At 43.8% G+C, this 21,577-nt stretch overlaps 1 protein-coding gene across 3 annotated transcripts in view; it reads left to right on the top strand.

Annotated features, from left to right (window-relative positions):
- GSAP (gamma-secretase activating protein) overlaps positions 1–21,577 on the top strand; it is an 87,253-nt gene that overhangs the window by 61,175 nt on the left and 4,501 nt on the right. Inside the window, exons 25-29 of one of the 3 annotated variants that reach the window (XR_011559436.1) lie at positions 1,835–1,905; positions 4,349–4,443; positions 9,652–9,748; positions 12,587–12,648; positions 19,878–19,982. Coding sequence is in view for 2 of the 3 variants with exons in the window: in XM_070755193.1 (XP_070611294.1) it covers positions 1,835–1,905; positions 4,349–4,443; positions 9,652–9,771; positions 12,587–12,648; positions 19,878–19,982 (453 nt within the window). In the remaining variant the exon portion in view is untranslated. Of the gene's footprint in view, positions 1–1,834; positions 1,906–4,348; positions 4,444–9,651; positions 9,772–12,586; positions 12,649–19,877; positions 19,983–21,577 lie in introns of all 3 variants that reach the window. The other 2 variants (XM_070755194.1, XM_070755193.1) reach the window with 2 other exon arrangements.

Genomic DNA, 21,577 nt, shown 5'->3' with positions numbered 1-21,577 from the left:
GAAAGCCATCTAGTTTTTTTCTCCAGAAAGACATCTAGCATTTTTTCCTCAGGAAATCATCTAGCAGTTTTCTAGAAAGCCATCTAGTTTTTTTCTCCAGAAAGACATCTAGCATTTTTTCCTCAGGAAATCATGTAGCAGTTTTCTAGAAAGACATCTAGTTTTCCCCCCAGAAAGCCATCTAGCATTTTTCCTCAGGAAATCATGTAGCAGTTTTCCAGAAAGACATCTAGTTTTCCCCCCAGAAAGCCATCTAGCATTTTTTCCTCAGGAAATCATCTAGCAGTTTTCCAAAATGTCATCTAGTGTTTTTCTCGAAAGCCATCAAGCATTTTTCCAGAACATCATTTAGCAGTTTTCCAGAAAGCAAGTAGAGCAATGAAAAACTGGGGATTTGCCAGGGCCTGAGGAGGAGGAAGAGACGATTAGGGACCCGATGCTGAATGTATGGGTGAGAAGGATGCAAGGGAGGAAGGAGCAGTTACGGAGGCTCAGAAAGAGGAAGTGAGCACAGCTGTGCATAGTCTGCACTCCCAGAGACTATACAAGGAGAAGGAGTTGGAAGGTGGTCTTTGCAAAAAGCCAACATTCATGCCTCCGGAGGAGAAGAGCACGTGGAAATTGTTTTTGCCTGACAAACCTTGATACAGTACTGGACATTTATGGAGTTAATATTCTTGTAAGTAGACTTTGGCTCGAGAAGCAACTGGGTGGGAATTTATCTTATCAACTTGGCCTCACACCTGGATTTTGGCAGTTGAAAGACATGGCTTGGTTTGCGTTTGTGCAGTTCAACAAACTTCCTTGCAACTAGACTCCTGTTCATTTCAAAGCTTTTGTTTTTGAGTTTTAATTTTGGGATAATTACTGGCCGGTTGCTGTAAAAGACAGAACAGGGAGGAAAGGAGGGAGGGAGGAAGGAATGAAGGAACGAAGGAAGGAAGGTGTTGTGGTTGGCTCTGGCCCAGCTCCTGACCCAAGGAATGTGGAGGTGGATGCGGGGGAAACATCCACATGCCATAGGCCTGTTTTGCTCCCGATAGAATCTCCCAATGAAGGCTCTTCTGACGAAGGAAGCGTGAGTAGCAGGGAAGAGGGGAGTTTGGCAGACAGCCCAGGAGGAGATCAATTATCCTTATCATCCCTGGATTCTGAACAAGAACTTATGACGGACCCATGCATGCGTAGAATGATGCATAGGAGAGAATAACTGAAGGATTATTACAGGAGATAAGTGAGGCCACCTGTGGTTGGGTGGGGCTGCTGTAATTAGTGCTACAGATAAAAAGAGCAGCGTGCTGGTTTAGCCTTGTGGAAGTTTATCTGATTCATAGTTTCGTCAAGATCGTGGTTTTGCTGTTTCCCTGTTCAAGACTGTGTGTGGACTTTAGAATTGGACTCAATTTCCCAGTTACTGCGTGAGCAATTGGATTGCATTTATCCTGTGCCTTGTGTGTACCAGAAAATCCCTTTGACATTTAAAAAGGGAGCTGTTTCTGCTTTTCTGTTGATAAAGACTTTTGGTTTTCCTTCTATTGTGTGGTGTGTGTCTTTTTGGACTCATTACCTTGTAATTACGGGCGGTTGGGACACACCGGCAGAACAGGAAGGAAGGAAGGAGATTATAATGAGATGGAAGGGGTGGGGGGTCTGAGGAAAGTCTTGTCTTAACACGTGGCCACTGCAGGTAACCACCTCCCTGACATGAGTGACATTGAGCTGGCCACGCCCCCTCTTGCCACACACAAATTGTCAAACACAACCCTGATGTGGCCCTCAATGAAATCGAGTTTGACAATCCCAGAGATTCATTCTTTCTTCTCTGTATTTGCAGCTGGACCTAATCTGTCGGATGATGGAGAACGTTTGGAGGAAATACAGTCCTAACTCCTTGTCCTTCTCATGGTAAGCGGTCAATTTTCATGGGGAAAAAAAACCTTCGGAGAGAGTAGCAATGAAAAAGACTGCAAGGAAGTGAGAGCTGGGAAAATCATTAGCGTCTCGTTCCCTCGGCTGGGGAAAAAAGCTTTGAAAAAGCTACATTATATTCCGAAAGTCGCTTTTTTGAAGCTTTTTCCCCCAGCCCTAACAAGGCGCTAATGATCTTACTGGCTTGCGCCCTTTTTCATTGCTACTCCCTCCAAATAACATTTTTTCCAGCCCTTAGTCATTGCAGGCTTTTTTTTTCATTGCTACTCACTCATAAGAATGTTTTTTTCCAGCTCTAGTGAGATGCTAATTGTTAAGTCGGCAGCATAAGTTACTGGGGAGAATTCCAAAGTTCATGGTTTTGCATATTCTGTTCTGATTGGTTGGCTGCTTTGGCGCTAAAATTGTAACACTGTCAAAGTTGCCTGTTGCTGGGGCTAGATAGTATAAATACTTAGAAACGCGGCATTTATTTATTTATTTATTTATTTATCCATCCATCCATCCATCCATCCATCCATTTATTTATTTATTTATTTATTTATTTATTTATTTACTTATTTATTAGATTTGTATGCCGCCCCTTTCCGTGGACTCGGGGCGGCTCACAACACAATAAACAATTCATAACAAATCTAATAATATACAATATACAATTTAAAATTTAAAATTTAAATAGTTAAAAAAACCCATTTTTAAACAGACATACCTACAAACATACCATACATAAATTATATAGGCCCAGGGGAGATATCTCAATTCCCCCATGCCTGACGACAGTGGGTTTTGAGGAGTTTACGAAAGGCAAGGAGGGTAGGGGCAGTTCTAATCTCTGGGGGGAGCTGGTTCCAGAGAGTTGGGGTCGCCACAGAGAAGGCTCTGCATACGATCGCCCACGCACAGACTTGTTATTTAGAATCCGTTTAGCAATACCGTTCCTGTCAGACAATAAACTTTGAGAAACTGTTTCAGCCTGGTCCGAGAGTTATTTCGGCCGATAAGGTCCCACAGAGTTGGCCTTCTCCGGGTCTTGTCGACCAAATAATGTCGTTTGGCGGGCCCCAGGGGAAGAGCCTTCTCTGTGGCGGCCCCGGCCCTCTGGAATCAACTCCAACTAGAGATTAGAACGGCCCCCACCCTCCTTGTCTTTCGCAAATTACTCAAGACCCACCTTTATCGCCAGGCATGGGGGAGTTGAGATATTCCTTCCCCCTATGCCATTACAAGTTATGCATGGTATGTTTGTGTGTATGTTTGGTTTTTATAATAAGGGTTTTTAGTTGTCTTATTAATTGGATTATACATGCTGTTTTTATCGCTGTTGTTAGCCGCCCCGAGTCTGTGGAGAAGGGCAGCATACAAATCCAATCAATCAATCAATCATTTAATTTAATTAATTTAATTAATTTAATTAATTTAATTTAATTTAATTTTTTAAGTTTTTAAGTTTTTAAGTTTTAAAGTTTTAATTTAATTTAATTTTTTAATTTTTAATTTAATTTTTTAATTTTTAATTTAATTTAATTTAATTTTTTAATTTTTAATTTAATTTAATTTAATTTAATTTTTTAATTTACATTAAATTAAAAAATTAAATTAAATTAAATTAAAAAATTAAATTAAATTAAATTAAATTAAATTAAATTAATAAATATTTCACTAATGATCTGTCATTTCCTGACAGTTAGAACAATTAACCAGTGGAACAACTTGCCTCTAGAAATTGGGGGTGCTCCATCCCTGGAGGTTTGAACCTCTGACTGATTGTGTGAACCAACCCAGTCTGCACCCACTTCCCTTCCTCCCTCTACATATGAACTTCAAGGGGAATATGATACATGGAGCAGGATGACCCATTGTAAGAGAGAGGACCGTCTCTTTGCTGCCTACTGCTGTGCAACTTTTATTTGTTTGTTTGTTTGTTTGTTTATTTGTTTGCTTGTTTATTAGATTTGTATGCCGCCCCTCTCTGTAGACTCTGGGCGACTAACAACAATAATAAAACAGCATATGACAAATCTAATATTTAAAATAACTAAAAAACCCTTACTAAAAGCCAAACATACACACAAACATACCATACATAAACTGTATAGACCTGGGGGAGGTATCTCAATTCCCCTTTGCCTGGCGGCAGAGGTGGGTTTTAAGGAGCTTACGAAAGGCGAGGAGGGTGGGGGCAGTTCTGATCTCTGGGGGGAGCTGGTTCCAGAGGGTCGGGGCCACCACAGAGAAGGCTCTTCCCCTGGGTCCTGCCAAACGACATTGTTTAGTCGATGGGACCCGGAGAAGGCCAACTCTGTGGGACCTAACCGGTCGCTGGGATTCGTGCGGCAGAAGGCGGTCCCGGAGATATTCTTGCAAGAATATTTGCAATTCCCGCCCCTGTGTTGTTATTCTTATCATTTTTTTTCTACAGCAGGCAACCAGAGAAAGCAAATGAGGTCATCGTGTTCCATCTCATGTGTCTGATTCTGCAGGCAGCCAGCGGGATGTGTCTGCCGTTGCCCCCAGGTAAACCCTCCAGCTGAAGCGTCAATCGGCCTAGAATAGCCACACCTAACCATAGGCCACTCCAAAGTTACGTACAGTGGTACCTCTACTTACGAACTTAATTCGTTCCGTGACCAGGTTCTTAAGTAGAAAAGTTTGTAAGAAGAAGCAATTTTTCCCATAGGAATCAATGTAAAAGCAAATAAGGCGTGCGACTGGGGAAACCACAGGGGGGGTGGAGGCCCTGTTTCCTCCCAGGAGATTCCTAGAGAGGCCCCACGGAGTCTTCTCCACGCCTTTTCCGGCCTTGTTTCCTCCTAGGAGATTCCTAGAGAGGCCCCACGGAGGCTTCTCCCTGCCTTTTCCGGCCTTGTTTCCTCCCAGGAGATTCCTAGAGAGGCCCCACGGAGGCTTCTCCCTGCCTTTTCTGCCCTTGTTTCCTCCCAGGAGATTCCTAGAGAGGCCCCACGGAGGCTTCTCCCTGCCTTTTCCGGCCTTGTTTCCTCTCAGGAGATTCCTAGAGAGGCCCCACGGAGGCTTCTCCCTGCCTTTTCCGGCCTTGTTTCCTCCCAGGAGATTCCTAGAGAGGCCCCACAGAGGCTTCTCCCTGCCTTTTCCGGCCTTGTTTCCTCCCAGGAGATTCCTAGAGAGGCCCCACGGAGGCTTCTCCCTGCCTTTTGGAGACTCGGGTTTGTAAGTGGAAAATGGTTCTTGAGAAAAGGCAAAAAAATCTTCAACACCCAGTTCTTATCTAGATAAGTTCATAAGTAGAGGCGTTTGTAGGTAGAGGTACCACTGTATATGTTGTTTTTTTAATGACAAGTTCCTGGTGCTTGCTGAGCTTGGTTCTTTCTTTCAAGACATTTCATGACCCAAACTAGGTTACGTCATCAGTGCTGGCTAACATTGTTATCTAGTTTGGATAACTGTGTTCAGTTCTGGAGACCTCACCTACAAAAAGATATGGATAAAATTGAACGGGTCCAAAGACGGGCTACAAGAATGGTGGAAGGTCTTAAGCATAAAACTTATCAGGAAAGACTTTATGGACTCAATCTGTAGAGTCTGAAGGACAGAAGGAAAAGGGGGGACATGATCGAAACATTTATATATGTTAAAGGGTTAAATAAGATTCAGGAGGGAAGTGTTTTTAATAGGAAAGTGAACAAGAGAACAAGGGGACACAATCTGAAGTTAGTTGGGGGAAAGATCAAAAGCAACGTGAGAAAATATTATTACACTGAAAGAGTAGTAGATCCTTGGAACAAACTTCCAGCAGACGTGGTTGGTAAATCCACAGTCACTGAATTTAAACACGCCTGGGATAAACATATATCCATTGTAAGATAAAATACAGGAAATAGTATAAGGGCAGACTAGATGGACCATGGGGTCTTTTTCTGCCGTCAGTCTTCTATGTTTCTATGTATAAGGAAACATCTGCAAGAAAGCTAACTAACAGGGTATCCAACAAACCTGGAAAACAGGGAAATCAGGAAATTATCAGGGAAATTGGCGCTTTTTGAGGGTGTTAACGTCCGAAATGAGGTATGGGTTCCAAACAGATGAGCTGTATTCTAGGATGGGTCTGGCGAAGGTTTTGTAAGCTCTGGTAAGTAGTGTGAGATTTCCAGAGCAGAAGCTACGTGGGATTAGATTAACAACTCTTGAGGCCTTCTTTTAAACTTTTTAAAAGAAGTTTCTTTAAAAAAAAAAAAGTTTAAAAAGTTTCCTTTTAAACTTTTAAAAACTCTAATAAGATTTAAAAATCATCCATTACCATTCACACAGCAAAACATACTACACTCGTCGGCCAGGGGTCTAGGGTCTAATGGCCCCACGCCTGGCAGCATAAATAGGTCTTTAAGCTTTTACGGAAGGCGAGGAGGGTGGGGGCAGTGCAAATCTCTGGTGGGGAGCTGATTCCAGAGTGCCGGGGCCCCCACAGAGAAGGCTCTTCCCCTAGGTCCCGCCAAACGACATTTCTAGTTGACGAGACCTGGAGAAAGGGACCTAACCGGTCGCTGGGACTCATGCGGCAGAAGGCCGTCCCGGAGGTTATCCCAGAAGACAAACTGTTCCGCTGGTCAATTGTTCTCACTGTCAGGGAAATTTCTGCTTAGTTCTAGGTCGATTCTATCTTCCACCCAATAGTTCTTGTCCTGCCCTCTGGCGCTTTGCAGAGTTACTTCCAAGAATCGTAAGAGAACAAGGACTTCCGAGAAGAAATTTTTTCAATGTTCTTAATACCGAGATGTTGCTACATGTCTTTCCAAAACAGCAAAAAAAAAAGGTTATCATTGTCCCCAAAACATTTGACATGGGTTTTTCTTTTTTTAAAATCTGATTAAGACGTCTCTCACCGGAAAACTTGGCTAATGGTTTTGTCCGTTGTGAAACTATTGTGAGTTGTTGGGTAAGGCCCTTGAGGCTCGCTTCTGTCAAGTCATGGGGGTTCATCATTTCCTAAGACATTGTCGCTCATTTTTTTTGGATAAATCCGAGGGCAGATGAAAATGTTAATGACCCCTGGAGGACCGATTTTATGGAGGAACAATTCTTTAAAATGGAAATCCTTACAGAGCATTATTTCACAATTGTTAAAGTGAGGGGGGGGGTTGCTGCTTTATTTTTGGAGGGGTTTACTGCTATGGGAGGTTAAGTTTTAAGTTTTATTGGATTTATATGCCGCCCCTCTCCGAAAACTCGGGGCGGCTAACAACAATCATAAACAGTATACAATAATAATCCAATACTAAAAGCGAATTAAAACCCCTTAATATACAAAACCAAACATACATACAGACATACCATGCATACAATTGTAACGGCCTAGGGGGAGAAGAAGTCTTAATTCCCCCATGCCTGGCGGCAGAGGTGGGTTTTAAGTAGCTTACGAAAGGCAAGGAGGGTGGGGGCAATTTTAATCTCTGGGGGGAGTTGGTTCCAGAGGGCCGGGGCCGCCACAGAGAAGGCTCTTCCCCTGGGTCCCGCCAAGCGGCATTGTTTAGTTGACCCGGAGAAGACCCACTCTGTGGGACCTAACTGGCCGCTGCGATTCGTGCGGCAGAAGGCGGTCCCTGAGATAATCTGGTCCGCTGCCATGAAGGGCTTTATAGGTCATAACCAACACTTTGAATTGTGCCTGGAAACTGATCGGCAACCAATGCAGACTGTGGAGTGTTGGTGTGACATGGGCATATTTGGGAAAGCCCATGATTGCTCTCGCAGCTGCATTCTGCACGATCTGAAGTTTCCGAACACTTTTCAAAGGTAGCCCCATGTAGAGAGCGTTACAGTAGTCGAACCTCGAGGTGATGAGGGCATGAGTGACTGTGAGCAGTGAGTCCCGGTCCAAATAGGGTCGCAACTGGTGCACCAGGCGAACCTGGGAGAAAAGAATATTACATAGAAGTTTAAAAGCTAAACCCCGGTGCTACTTTTAATTGGCAGACACGCCTTGTGGATTATGGCTAATGGTTCACGTGACATAGCTTAAATGCAGGTGAAAGTTCCATCCACTTTGAAGTACAGTGATACCTTGTCTTACGAACATAATTGGTTCCGGGACGAGGTTTGTAAGGTGAAAAGTTTGTAAGACGAAACAATGTTTCCCATAGGAATCAATGGAAAAGCGATGAATGCGTGCAAGCCCAAAATTCACCCCTTTTGCCAGCCAAAGCGCCCGTTTTTGCACTGCTGGGATTCCCCTGAGGCTCCCCTCCATGGGAAACCCACCTCTGGACTTCCGTGTTTTTGTGATGCTGCAGGGGAATCCCAGCAGCGCAAAAATGGGTGCTTCGCTGGCAACGGAAGTCCGGAGGTGGGGTTTCCCAGCAAGGGGAGCTTATTTTGTGGATGTGGCTTGATGGTCATGTGACCAGGTAGGAGTGGCCTGACAATCATGTGAACGGGGATGGCTTAAAGGTCATGTGACTGGGTGGGAGTGGCTTACCGACCAAGATAAGTTTTCAAAAGTCCTTGGACTCTTTTTTCAGTTGATTAAGTCCCATTATTTGAATAGCCATAAAAAGGACCAATGATAGACAGCATTAATGGTTGAGGAGCACAATAACATTTTTGTCCTGAACCCACAAGGTTCTGCATGATAACAGATTAGGCAAGGAGCTCAATTCTCTTTAGTTGCTATAAAAATTCAGTTCTAGATAAGGATTAAAATGATTTATGAGTAAAAACATACTATTCTTTTCCTAATTTTAAAGTAATTAAGGATCATGCTAAGGTACTAGAGGCGGGAGGACAATTAAAAAAACTATTGCGTGACAGTAACCGGAAGACTTGCTGGCCGGAACGAATATGTGCACCGGAAACAGGAAGTTCATTTTCTGGCCCGTCAAAGTGCTCCCTTTTCAGCACTTAGTGCCTTGGACGGACATCCCATCCTTTTCTTTCCTTTCCTTTCCCATCTGTCCTTTCCCTTCCCTCCTCTCCTTCTACCCTACCCTAGAAACATAGAAGACTGACGGCAGAAAAAGACCTCATGGTCCATCTAGTCTGCCCTTATACTATTTTTTGTATTTGATCTTACGATGTGTTGTGATTCAGCCTGAGGCTGCTCAGGGACCAGATTAGCTTGGAGTCATTAGGTGATGAGGCTCAAGCCGTCATTGACATGCGACAGAGACGGTCAGATCAAAGAAAGGAGCAATTAAAGAAGTATTATCAGCACTGAATTAGGAACAGCTGAGCTTGGGTGTGGTCCTCCTTAGCAGGGTTTAAAAGGCAGGCAAGCCCTTGAAGCCATGTGGAGTGTTATCAGTTTGGAGGGGCGTTATCCTGTCTTGTTTCTCAGCGTCTCTGTTCCTGGCTTGTGGCCCAGCAGCTTTGGAAGACCCGTGGGAGGTGTAGGTCTGCTATCTACAGCCTCGGCTTGGCAGCAAGAATTCTGTATTGCTGCATGGACTTTTGCCTTCATTGATATATCTGAAGATACAGCATTTTCCTGTTTGTAAGGACATTTTCTGTTACCTGTGTTTTTCTTGAATTTTATAAAACTGCCTTTGCCTTTTACCAGTGTGTCTGGATTCTCCTTTTTGGGTTGGTATTGGCTTCTGGAGTGACCCAGACAGGATAGATCTATGTTTATCCCAGGCGTTTAAATTCAGTTACTGTGGATTTACCAACCACGTCTGCTGGAAGTTTGTTCCAAGCATCTACTACTCTTTCATATTTTCTCACGTGGCTTCCTCCGTGTCTCCCTTACTACAGGATTCCACACTCTGCACCTGGAAGTGGGGATGAGGTGCTTCCCTTTGCCCACGGTCCTGCAGTACATCGACCAGGGAGTTCTGCACCTAACAGAAAAGTACGTCCTGAATCTTTGGAAAGGTAATAATTGCTTCTGCAGATTGGAGCAACTGCCTCCCAACATGGCCGCTTTAAGGGCCGTGGGACTTCAATTCCCAGAATTCCCTTTGAAAAGGGGCTGTGCAGGGATTGGCAGCCCCAGAGAGGATTTCAGCCATGAACGTTTTTAGCTCCAGAGAATAGAAATAGTAGAGCCGAGCATGATAGCACAGGATGTAGTTTTTGCTAACACAGTTCTGTGTTAACAAAAACTTCAGAAGAGAAGGATTTAGGGGTCGTGATTTCTGACAGTCTCAAAATGGGTGAGCAGTGTGGTCGGGCGGTAGGGAAAGCAAGTAGGATGCTTGGCTGCATAGCTAGAGGTATAACAAGCAGGAAGAGAGAGATTGTGATCCCGCTATATAGAGCGCTGGTGAGACCACATTTGGAATAATACTGTGTTCAGTTCTGGAGACCTCACCTACAAAAGATATTGACAAAATTGAGCGGGTCCAAAGATGGGCTACAAGAATGGTGGAAGGTCTTAAGCATAAAACGTATCAGGAAAGACTTCATGAACTCAATCTGTATAGTCTGGAGGACAGAAGGGAAAGGGGGGATATGATCAAAACATTTAAATATGTTAAAAGTGTTAAATAAGGTTCAGGAGGGAAGTGTTTTTAATAGGAAAGTGAACACAAGAACAAGGGGACACAATCTGAGGTTAGTTGGGGGAAAGATCAGAAGCAACGTGAGAAAATATTATTTTACTGAAAGAGTAGTAGATCCTTGGAACAAACTTCCAGCAGAGGCGGTTGGTAAATCCACAGTCACTGAATTTAAAAATGCCTGGGAAAAACATAGATCCATCCTAAGATAATATAAAATAGTATAAGGGCAGACTAGATGGACCATGAGGTCTTTTTCTGCTGTCAATCTTCTATGTTTCTATTCATAGAAACATAGAAACATAGAAGACTGACGGCAGAAAAAGACCTCATGGTCCATCTAGTTTGCTCTTATACTATTTCCTGTATTTTATCTTACAATGGATATATGTTTATCCCAGGCATCTTTAAATTCAGTTACCACGTCTGCTGGACGTTTGTTCCAAGGATCTACTACTCTTTCAGTAAAATAATATTTTCTCATGTTATTTTTGATCTTTATTCTTTAAGGAAATCTCCGTTCTGGGGAGTTGAAGTCCACCAGTCTTAAAAATCGCCAACTTCGGACATTTAGAAACCTCTTATATTTTAGCAGTTATTTTTAAACAGAAAAAAAAGCACCAGGAATATGAAATCCTCAATTTGTGATTTTAAGTTGATGGATGTACTGGGAATTTGCCATGAGTCACAGCCACAAGGCTTACTCGGTGTTGCAAGCATCAATGAATAAGCAAGGCAGATGCAAACAGAGCATATTTTTTTGTGTTTCTGGGCCTTTTGATATTTGCAACATTGCATCTTTGACATGCATGTTTGGTGCTTATTTTTTGATGCTTTCATCTGAAACTTCTGGTGCTTGCAATAGAAAAATAGCATGTAGACCTTACCTGCTTTGGGTCCTTTTATGATACCTTTTGATTTTTTATTTCTTTTATTTATTTATTTATTTATTTATTTAGTTTAGTTTAGTTTAGTTTATTTAGATTTGTATGCCGCCCCTCTCTGAAGACTTGGAGTTAGTTAGTTAGTTAGTTAGTTAGTTAGTTAGTTAGTTAGTTAGTTAGTTAGTTAGTTAGTTAGTTAGTTAGCTAGTTACTCCAATACACAGTGAGCCGGGGTGGCGCAGCAGGTAGAGTGCTGTACTGCAGGCCTCTGAAGCTGACTTGTAGATCTGAAGGTCAGCAGTTCAAATCTCATCACCGGCTCAAGGTTGACTCAGCCTTCCATCCTTCCGAGGTGGGTAAAATGAGGATCCGGATTGCGGGGGCAATAGCCTAGCTCTGTTTAAAAAGTGCTATTGCTAACATGTTGTAAGCCGCCCTGAGTCTAAGGAGAAGGGCGGCATAAAAATTGAATGAATGAATGAATGAATGAATTTAGTTAGTTAGTTAGTTAGTTAATTAGTTAGTTAGTTAGTTAGTTAGTTAGTTAGTTAGTTAGTTAGTTAGTCCAATACACAATGAGGGCTTTAGTGGGTATATATCTACAGTAGTCCCTCGCTATATCGCGCTTCACCCACTGCGGCTTCACTTCATCGCGGGTTTTCAAGAAATATTAATGAGAAAAATCATTCGCGGATCTTCGCTGGTTCGTGGGTTTCTGAGGAAGTTGATCGGCAGATTTAAACAGCCCGCCGAACTCGATTGGCAGGTTTTTCAAAAAAAATATATCTAAAATTGTAAATACTGTATTTAAATACTGTATCTAAAATAAATACTGTGTTGGAAGAGTTTATAAACACTTAAAACAATGAAAACTTATCAAAAAATTACAATATAAATACTTAAATAAGTACTATCAGTCGATAAATTCCCCATCACGGATTTCACCTATCGCGGCCGGGTCTGGAACGTAACACCAGTGATAGGTGAGGGCTTACTGTATATACACTTTGTAAAATACATGATGAGGGTTATAGAGGAGATACTTATAGTAAAATATATCTAAGAAAGAATAGAAAAGAAGGTATAGGAATAGAACATATCTATGAAAGAATAGAAGAAGAGATATAGGAATAGAAGAAAGGTATAGGAGATATAGGAGAGCAATAGGACAGGGGACGGAAGGCACTCTAGTGCACTTGTACTCGCCCCTTATTGACCTCTTAGGAATCTGGATAGGTCAACCGTAGATAATCTAAGGGTAAAGTGTTGGGGGTTTGGGGGTGACACTATTTATTTATTTTTAAGAATTGGACAACACTGAACAGAACGTGAAGCTCAAGTTAAGCATCCTTACAAGGCTTCCCCAGGTAACTATTAACTAACTTCCATATTTAGTCAATCAGTCTTACAATCTGTTTGCAAAAATAAATGTGTTTTGGGTCGATCCTGGGTAAGGTCAGCCAAGAACTTCTTAGTCTCTTGCAAAATATTATCGAGTAGAAATGAAAATTTGAGAATGAATTATATATTACACCCCCCCCCCCCCAGCAAAGAAGAGCAGAAGATGGTTAAACTAATTATTTTATCCAAAGAAGAGAATGTATTTAATTTTGTCTCTCGAATTGAAAATTGCTTCTGGATTTTGTGCTTACAATGGGAAAACAGAATAATAATGGAATTTTGGTTTGGATTTTGTCAACCAAACAGAGTTATTGTACATACATTGTACAGTTGTACCTACTGTTGTGTAAAAGGAAAAAAGCTGTGGTTATAATACTGCGCTAAAGGGAGTTGAACATTGGTGTCTTTTTCTTATTTTCTTATTTTTTTTAATTTTTCCTCCATACAAACCTTTTTCCATACATTTCAAAATAGTTGGATTACAATAAAAACAGTATTTTAGTTAGTAAATCATAAAGTGTCCCCCCAAAGTTTAATAGTTCCAAATTAAATTATTTTCGGTATCAATCATCAGTGTTCCCTCTAATTTTTTGGGGGGGGGGGTGGAAAAGTATAGTGTCTGAGCGGCAGTCCCTTCGGGACTGGGCGACACAGAAATAATAAATAAATAAATAAACAAACAAACAAACAAACAAACAAATAAAAAACCCACCCTGTTTTGCCTCAGAGAATTTCAAAATAAAATACTGTACTGTGTGTCTATAACAGTGAGCTCGTAATAGGGCAACTCTATCAATATCAAAATGCCACTTAAATAGTTGAGCTAGTTTCAAACTAGATTTTGATTTTCTTTCTCTCTTCCTTACTCCCATTCTTTTTCTTTCTCTTTCCCTTCCTCTCTTTTTTCTATCTGTTTCTCTCTCTTCCTCTCTTCCTCTCTCTCTCCTTCCCTCTCACTCTTTCCCTCTCGGCTTCTGGGCAGGTTTGGAAAACTCTGAGTTGATGATGATTTTTAAGTGAGCGATTGCTCACTGCTCAGCTTAGAGGGAACTATGTCAATCATACTTCCCCAACCTTGACCTCTAATTTTGTCATCCAGATATCAAACTTTTCATCTAATTAAATTCCACGTTGATTTCCTTTAACCTTATTACTATAATTTCATCTTATTCTTACAAACACAATTAAGCCGTTATATTTACTCCCCCTACTCATGTATTCTAGAAACCCTTACCACCACTTCCTAAATAAAATTTAAAAGCTTGTAAGCTAAGAAAAAAAGAAAGTATAATAGTAAAAAAGAAAAGAAAAAAGAACCGAAAAACTATTACTAATACTAATATTAATAAATAATTTATCTTTTTCTTATTTTTAAGAATAGAATAGGAGAATTACCGGTATATTTTAAAAGGTGGAATTATAATAATAGTAATACAGTGATGTCAAATCCAGTCTAAACATCTACAACCAATGAGAGTGGAATGGAATGGAATATGGCAAAAGACGGTCCTGTAAGTAGGGGTAGTTCTCGACTTACGACCACAATTGAGCCTGACATTTATGTTGTTAAGTGAGTTTTGCCTCATTTTAGCACTCTTCTTGCCATCTTTGTGTAGGGAATCATTGCAGTTGTTAAATTAGTAACCCAGATGTTGTGACTCCAATTCTCCCATTGAATCTGATTTTGTCAGAAGGTCACAAAATGGAATCGTGTGACCTCAGGACATTGCAAGCGTCGTAAATATGAACCACTTGTCAAGTCCTCGAGTATAAATCACGGGACCACAGGATTACTGCAATGGCCATAAGGGGGAAAATGGTCATACGTCATATTTTTTAAAAGTGCCAAAATGGAGCACGAAGTGGGCTCACGGCCTCTAGCAATACTTTTCAGACAAAATCGGGGTTCAGAGTGGCCACCTGAGCCCCCCCTCCATGCCCCATTTTGGCTGGCAAAGCATTGCAGGAGGCCGTCCAGGCCAAAAGTGGGCCATGCGCAGCCCTCACACAAACACACCCTGTTTGGGCCGGCAAAGTGCTGTGGGAGACATCCGTCCCGTCTCCATCCCCCCGGCCAACCCGCAGACGAGAACTGCAATGCTGATCCGGCCCTCGAAGAAATCCAGTTCGACAACACCCCTGATTTACAATGTTGATGCATAAACTCTTGGAAAAGTTGAAATACCAAGCTAGGGACTGTTTACCACGGAGAAAGTCTCTTTGTGTGGTTGCTAGGGGTCATCCCTGGTTTGAGGGCATCCAGTCTATAAATATTTGAGAGGAATAATTGTGTCCCCGGAAACAAACTGGAAGTAAGTGTAGAAATAGGTTCTTCTCAAATGCTTGTCTCCTGAAATACTCTAAAGAGGAATTATCCATATTTCGGTAGCTAGAATAAATATACAACTACCTCTTAAGTATCCCATTTTCTGTAGAAAACCAAGTGGATCTCTTGGTCTAAATGATTTGAAAACTAATTGTCTGCCTCTCCCACTCTCTCCTCCTGTACCACACTCTCTCTCTCCCTCCCTCCCTCTCACCCTCTTTATATACCTCTTTCTCCCTCCCTCCCTCGCTCTCTCTTTCTCCCCCTCCCTCTCCCTCTTTCCCTCCCTCTCTCCCTCTTGTTTCTCCCTCCCTCTCTCTATACCTCTCTCTCCCTCCCTGTCTTCCTCTCTCCCTCCCTCCCTCTTTCTCCCTCTCCTCCTCTCCCTCTTTCCCTCCCTCTCTCTCCCTCTTGTCTCTCCCTCCCTCTCTTCCTCCCTCTCCCTCCCTCTCCCTCCCTCTCCCTCCCTCTCTCCTCCCTCTCTCCTCCCTCTCCCCTCTCTCTACCTCTCTGCCTCCCTGTCTTCCTCCCTCCCTCTTTCTTCCTCTCCCCCTCTCCCTCTTTCCCTCCCTCTCTCACCCTCTTGTCTCTTCCTCCCTCTCCCTCTCTCCCTCCCTCTTTCTCCCTCTCTCCCACTCCCTCTCTCCGCCTCCTCCTCTCCCTCCCTCTTTCACTTTTCCTCCCTCTCCCTCTCTCTTCTTCCCCTCTCTCTCCCCCTCTCTTTCCCTCTCTCCCTCCTTCTCCCTCTTCTTCTCTCCCTCTGCCTACCTCTCTCTTCCTCTCTCTCTCCCTCCCTCCTTCTCTCTCTATCCCTCTCTCCCCCCATCTCTTAATTTTTTTCCAGTAAGTTTCCCTGTCTATTTCCAGAAACAAGACAGCTCAATCCTTCTGTCAGAAAGACATTCTTTATTTAGTTGTATGAAAAGAAAAAAAACCACAAACACACAAAGCCACTTTTGTCTTATCACTCTACCACTTCTGTATTTCCTGTTTTGGAGAAGGGAGAAAGTCAAACAAAATGACATTTTCTTCTAAAACAGCTGTGACATGTTGGAAATTATTTTTAGGGTCCTAGGATCAGATTCCTTCGGACGCAATTTCATTTGGATTTTGAGCCAGGATTAATATTATGTTGACATCTGTCTTTGGGGCCGGTTAAAAAATGTTTGTGTCTTGTTGGCTCCTCTGTCTTGTTTCAAGCAGGGCAAGTTTACATCATGTTTTTATAGGTGGGCTGGAAGAAAATTAATTGTACTCACAGTGCAAGGATGAGAGAATCTGGCATGCAGATTGAGGAAGACAAATCTTGTGGGTAAAGTGATACAACAATGAAAATGCTCCCACCACGTCATGGTCCTCCACTTACAACCGTTAGTTTAATGACCCTTTGAGATTAACAATGAGAACACATTTAAAGCTATTCTTTTTAATATCTTTGTGAGTGACATAGGGGAAGGTTTGGTAGGGAAGGTTTGCCTATTTGCCGATTATTCTAAAGTGTGCAATAGGGTTGATATTCCTGGAGGCGTCTGTAATATGGCAAATGATTTAGCTTTACTAGATAAGTGGTCAAAGCAATGGAAACTGCAGTTTAATGTTTCCAAACGTAATATAATGCACCTGGGCGAAAGGAATCCTCAATCTGAGTATTGTATTGGCAGTTCCCTTCAGCTGCCAAAATTCAAAGTGAGTGGCAGAACTGATAAGGTTTCCAAAGTTTCCAAAGAAAATTACTCACAGACGTGTTAATACTTTATTGTTCAGAACTGCAGAAAGATACGTATGTACGAAAGGCAAAAACTCTTAACATGTTCTTTTCCTTCGAAGGATCAAATCTTGTTTTTCTGCAAAGGGAACCTCCCACTCTCCTCCCCTTTTATACACCCTGGGATTATAGACTGTGCTCAAGTCCTCCTTCTGAGCCTGCACAACTGCTCTTGCCTCCCCCGCAGCCTTCTCACTCTTGCGTCCAGGATAGGATTCCTTCACCTCCTCTTCTTCATCAGACCCAGGCAAAGCCCCTATTGAGGGCTCTATAGTCTCTGCAAGACCCTCACACCCAATCTCTCCCTCCTCCTCATTGTCCAACTCCTCTGACAGCCACACAGGCTGATCATGCCCAGACGGACCCGATTCATCTGGCTTGAAGTCTGTTATCAAAGGACCTGGCTGCAAGCCAGCCACAAGGGTTTGTATCTGTTGTGTGCTCAGTTTGTATCTGTTGTGGGGTGAGGTATCAGCAATACGCCGATGATACCGAGTTATACATCTCCACCCCATGTCCAGTCAATGAAGCAGTGGAAGTGATGTGCCGGTGCCTGGAGGCTGTTGGGGCCTGGATGGGTGTCAACAAACTCAAACTCAACCCAGACAAGATGGAGTGGCCTCCCAAGGACAATTCCATCTGTCCATCCATTACCCTGGGGGGGGGAACTATTGACCCCCCCAGAGAGGGTTCGCAACTTGGGCGTCCTTGATCCACAGCTGACATTGGAACATCATCTTTCGGCTGTGGCGAGGGCAGTTGCGGCCCTATTTGGACAGGGAGTCATTGCTCACAGTCACTCATGCCCTCATCACCTCGAGGTTCGATTACTGCAACGCTCTCTACATGGGGCTACCTTTGAAAAGTGTTCGGAAACTTCAGATCGTGCAGAATGCGGCCGCGAGAGCCATTGTGGGGCTCACTAGATTCGGCCACGTTTCTGCAACACTCCGTGGCCTGCACTGGCTGCCGATCGGTTTCCGGTCACAATTCAAAGTATTGGTCATGACCTTTAAAACCCTACATGGCATTGGACCAGAATACCTCCGGAACCGCCTTCTACCGCAAGAATCCCAGCGGCCGATAAGGTCCCACAGAGTTGGCCTTCTCCGGGTCCCGTCGACCAAACAATGTCGTTTGGCGGGCCCCAGGGGAAGAGCCTTCTCTGTGGCGGCCCCGGCCCTCTGGAATCAACTCACCCCAGAGATTAGAACGGCCCCCACCCTCCTTGTCTTTCGCAAATTACTCAAGACCCACCTTTATCGCCAAGCATGGGGGAGTTAAGATATTCTTTCCCCCTAGGCCATTACAAGTTATGCATGGTATGTTTGTGTGTATGATTGGTTTTACTATAAGGGTTTTTAGTTGTTTTATTAATTGGATTGTTACATGCTGTTTTTTTAATCATTGTTGTTAGCCGCCCCGAGTCTACGGAGAGGGGCGGCATACAAATCCAATTAATAATAATAATAATAATAATAATAATAATAATAACAACAATAACAATAATAATAATAATAATCTATTATTGTGGTTGAAGCTGAAGTAGTCACTGACAGGTAGGACATTGTGGCAGGTGATTTTACGCACTACATTTAGATCGGTTCGGAGGCGACGTAGTTCTAAATTTGTCTAAGCCCAAGATTTCAAGTCTAGTGGGATAAGGTATTCTGTTGCTAGCGGAGGAATGGAGGACTCTTCTCGGGAAATATTTTTGGACTCTCTCGATTGTATTAATGTCTGATATGCAGTGCGGCTTCCAGATAGGTTAGCTGTATTTAAGAATTGGAACAATGGAAGTTCTATCTCATTTACAAGTATTTTACAATTCCTTCAACACTTGTCTGACACATCAAGGTGCTATTATTTTATTTATTGGTTTTGTCAAGTAGGTACTGGTGGTATACAAAGATATAATAATAATTATATACATGATACTACCGTGTTTCCTCGAAAATAAGACACTGTCTTATATTAATTTTTGTTCCAAAAATTGTGCTACGTCTTATTTTCGGGGGGTGCCATATATTTCTCAAATAAGACAAATTCAAAGGCAGAAAAGCTGACACCCCCCAAAGAAAGTGTACTGATTACGGTACGTTACCTGTCAGTATGGCACCCACACACACAAACGACGGCACTTATATGGTACAACAGTATATTCCCGCTATTGCAGCTTCCGGCCACCAGAGGAACTACAGTCTACGCACTGTAGTGGAGACTGTAATGGCGGTGAGACAGCAGCAGACTGTGTCTGCTCTACTGGACGGTACAAAGCGATGGAAGGGGCCAGCAAGGGACGCCACATTATTACGGTACCGCTATGAACAGCTTTGAATGGTACCGTATGTTTTTCCACCGTACCGTATGTAAACTTGACTACGCCTTATTTTCAGGGGGTGCCTTATATTAGCAAATTCTGCAAAACCTCTGACATGCCTTACTTTCGGGGTACGTCTTATTTTCGGGGAAACAGGGTAGTAAAAGAGAAACATTAGGTCAGGGGACGGAAGGCACTCTGGTGCACTTATGCACGCCCCTTACTAACCTCTTAGGAATTGGGAGAGGTCAACAGTGGATAATCTAAGGGTAAAGTTTGGGGGGGTTAGGTGATGATACTACAGAGTCTGGTAGTGAGTTCCATGCATCAACTACTCGGTTACTAAAGTCGTAATTCCTGCAGTCGAGTTTGGTGCGGTTTACTTTAAGTTTGTATCTGTCGTGTGCTCGTGTGCTGTTTTGATTGAAGTAGTCATTTGCAGGAAGGACGTTGTAGCATATGATTTTATGGGCTATGCTTAGATCGACATAGTTTTAAGCTTTCTAAACTAGGATTGTAAATCTAGTTGCGTAGGGTATTCTGTTGCGAGTGGAGGAGTGGAGGGCTCTTCTAGTAAAGTATCTCTGGACATTTTCTAGAGTGTTTTTACGTCCGAAACACGGTGTGGGTTCCAGACAGATGAGCTGTATTCAAGGATTGGTGACTACATAATTTTATCGTGAATGAAGACGTGGCTTCCACTGTTGAAGGAACCGATTCAATTCTCCAAGCTCTTTAATATTGAAACATTCCCCCGTGTCCATTCTTTTTTTTGACCCTGCAGGCAATTGGCGGCAAGGTTTGTCAGTTATGGAACCATTCTTTGAGCACCAGCGCTGTTGCAAGGAACTACGTTAAACTCTTGTTTGAGAAACTCCACAGTGAACAGGTAAAAAACCTATTAAGAATATGGGTGTCAGCCTCTGGGTTATTCTTCATATCTTCCATTGACTTCCATTATAAAACAAGGGTGGAGGGAGGCGTTCGGGATTTAGGGGCGGAAGCATGCTGGAGAAGCCCACAGGAGGTTTTTTTATTTTAAATATTTTTTATTAAATTTTTTGGGAAACCAAAAAAACAGAATAAAAAGAAATGCAATATGTAACAAAAATGTTGAATGTGAAAAACATATTTATTTATTATACAGTACTCCCTCGATTAGCACGGTCTCGATTAGCGCGAAACGCTGCAACGTGGTTTTTCAAAAAATATTAATTAAAAAAATAAAATATTAAAATAAAATATTAAAAAATAAAAAATAAGTCCACGCTAGTTCTCTCTCTCTTTCTCTCCCTGTTGCCGGCGTGGTATATGAGAGAGAAAGAGAGAGGCAGAGGTCGGGCGCATTACCGGGAGGTGGAGGCGGCGTGGGGACGCTGGGTGCCGGGGACACCGAGGAGGGGGCGCCGGCCGCTCAATCGGGCCGGCAGGGAACAGAATGGAGCCTTCCGCGGCGGGGCTGGTAAGGGGGGGAGCCGAGGGGGGAGCCGAGCCCAGCCCCGTGGCATTCGCTTTCCTCCCGCCCGCAGCCGACTGATCGTGGGCTCCTTCGCAACCTCGGAGAGCTTCCTGGTTTTCGTGAGCTTTCATGCCCTGGAAGCTCTCCGAGGTTGCGAAGGAGCCCACGATCAGTCTCGGCTGCGGGTGGGAGGAAGGCGAATCCCCCGTGGGCTCCGTTACATCTTCCGCTGCCAGCCAGGCCATGCTGGCGGCAGCGGAACAATCGCCTTCCTCCCGCCCGCAGCCGACTGACCGTGGGCTCCTTCCCGAGCTCCCTTCCTGAGCCTCCCGTTTTCTCTCCCCCCCCCTCGCCCCTTCGCCTCCCTGTGTTCCTAGGAGAAGTGCTGGGGATTGAGGCAAGACAGACCTTCTGCTCCTCACCAGCACTTCTCCTAGGAACACAGGGGGGCGAAGGGGCGGAGAGAGAACGGGAAGCTCAGCATTCCGTCAGCCGCAGCGCTGGCTGTCAACTTTTCTTTTTAAAACTGGGCAGGAGCTGACTTGCCTCCCCAGTGCTAAAAAGAAAAGTTGACAGCCAGCGCTGCGACTGACAGAATGCTGAGCCTCCCGTTCTCCCCCCCCCCACCTCGCCCCTTCCGGTTTCGGCGTTCGGCAACGGAGTCTGGCGCTGGGGCCATGCGGGGCCGCTCATCCAGGGGGGCGTGGACTGGCAAGTCGCCCTCCTTTCTCTTTCTTTCTCTCACTTATACCACACCGGTAACAGGGAGAGAAAGAGAGAGAGCGGAGGGCACCTTGCCGGTCCACGCCCCCCTAGATGAGCGGCTCCGCATGGCCCCAGCGCCGCCCAGGGGTTTCCCCTTTGCCTGGGCGGTGGGAAGACCAAGGGAAGGTTCCTTCAGCCGCCCAACACCTGATCCGCTCCGCAGCGCGGCAACGGGGAAACCCCATCTTCGGATCCTCGCTGCTTCCGCGCTGCGGAGCAGATCAGCTGTTGGGCGGCTGAAGGAACCTTCCCTTGGTCTT

Source organism: Erythrolamprus reginae, chromosome 6 (assembly GCF_031021105.1).
Source record: "Erythrolamprus reginae isolate rEryReg1 chromosome 6, rEryReg1.hap1, whole genome shotgun sequence".
NCBI classification, from domain to species: Eukaryota; Metazoa; Chordata; class Lepidosauria; order Squamata; family Dipsadidae; genus Erythrolamprus; species Erythrolamprus reginae.
Note: the sequence above shows the minus strand (reverse complement) of the source record. Positions and strands in the feature narration are given on the sequence as shown.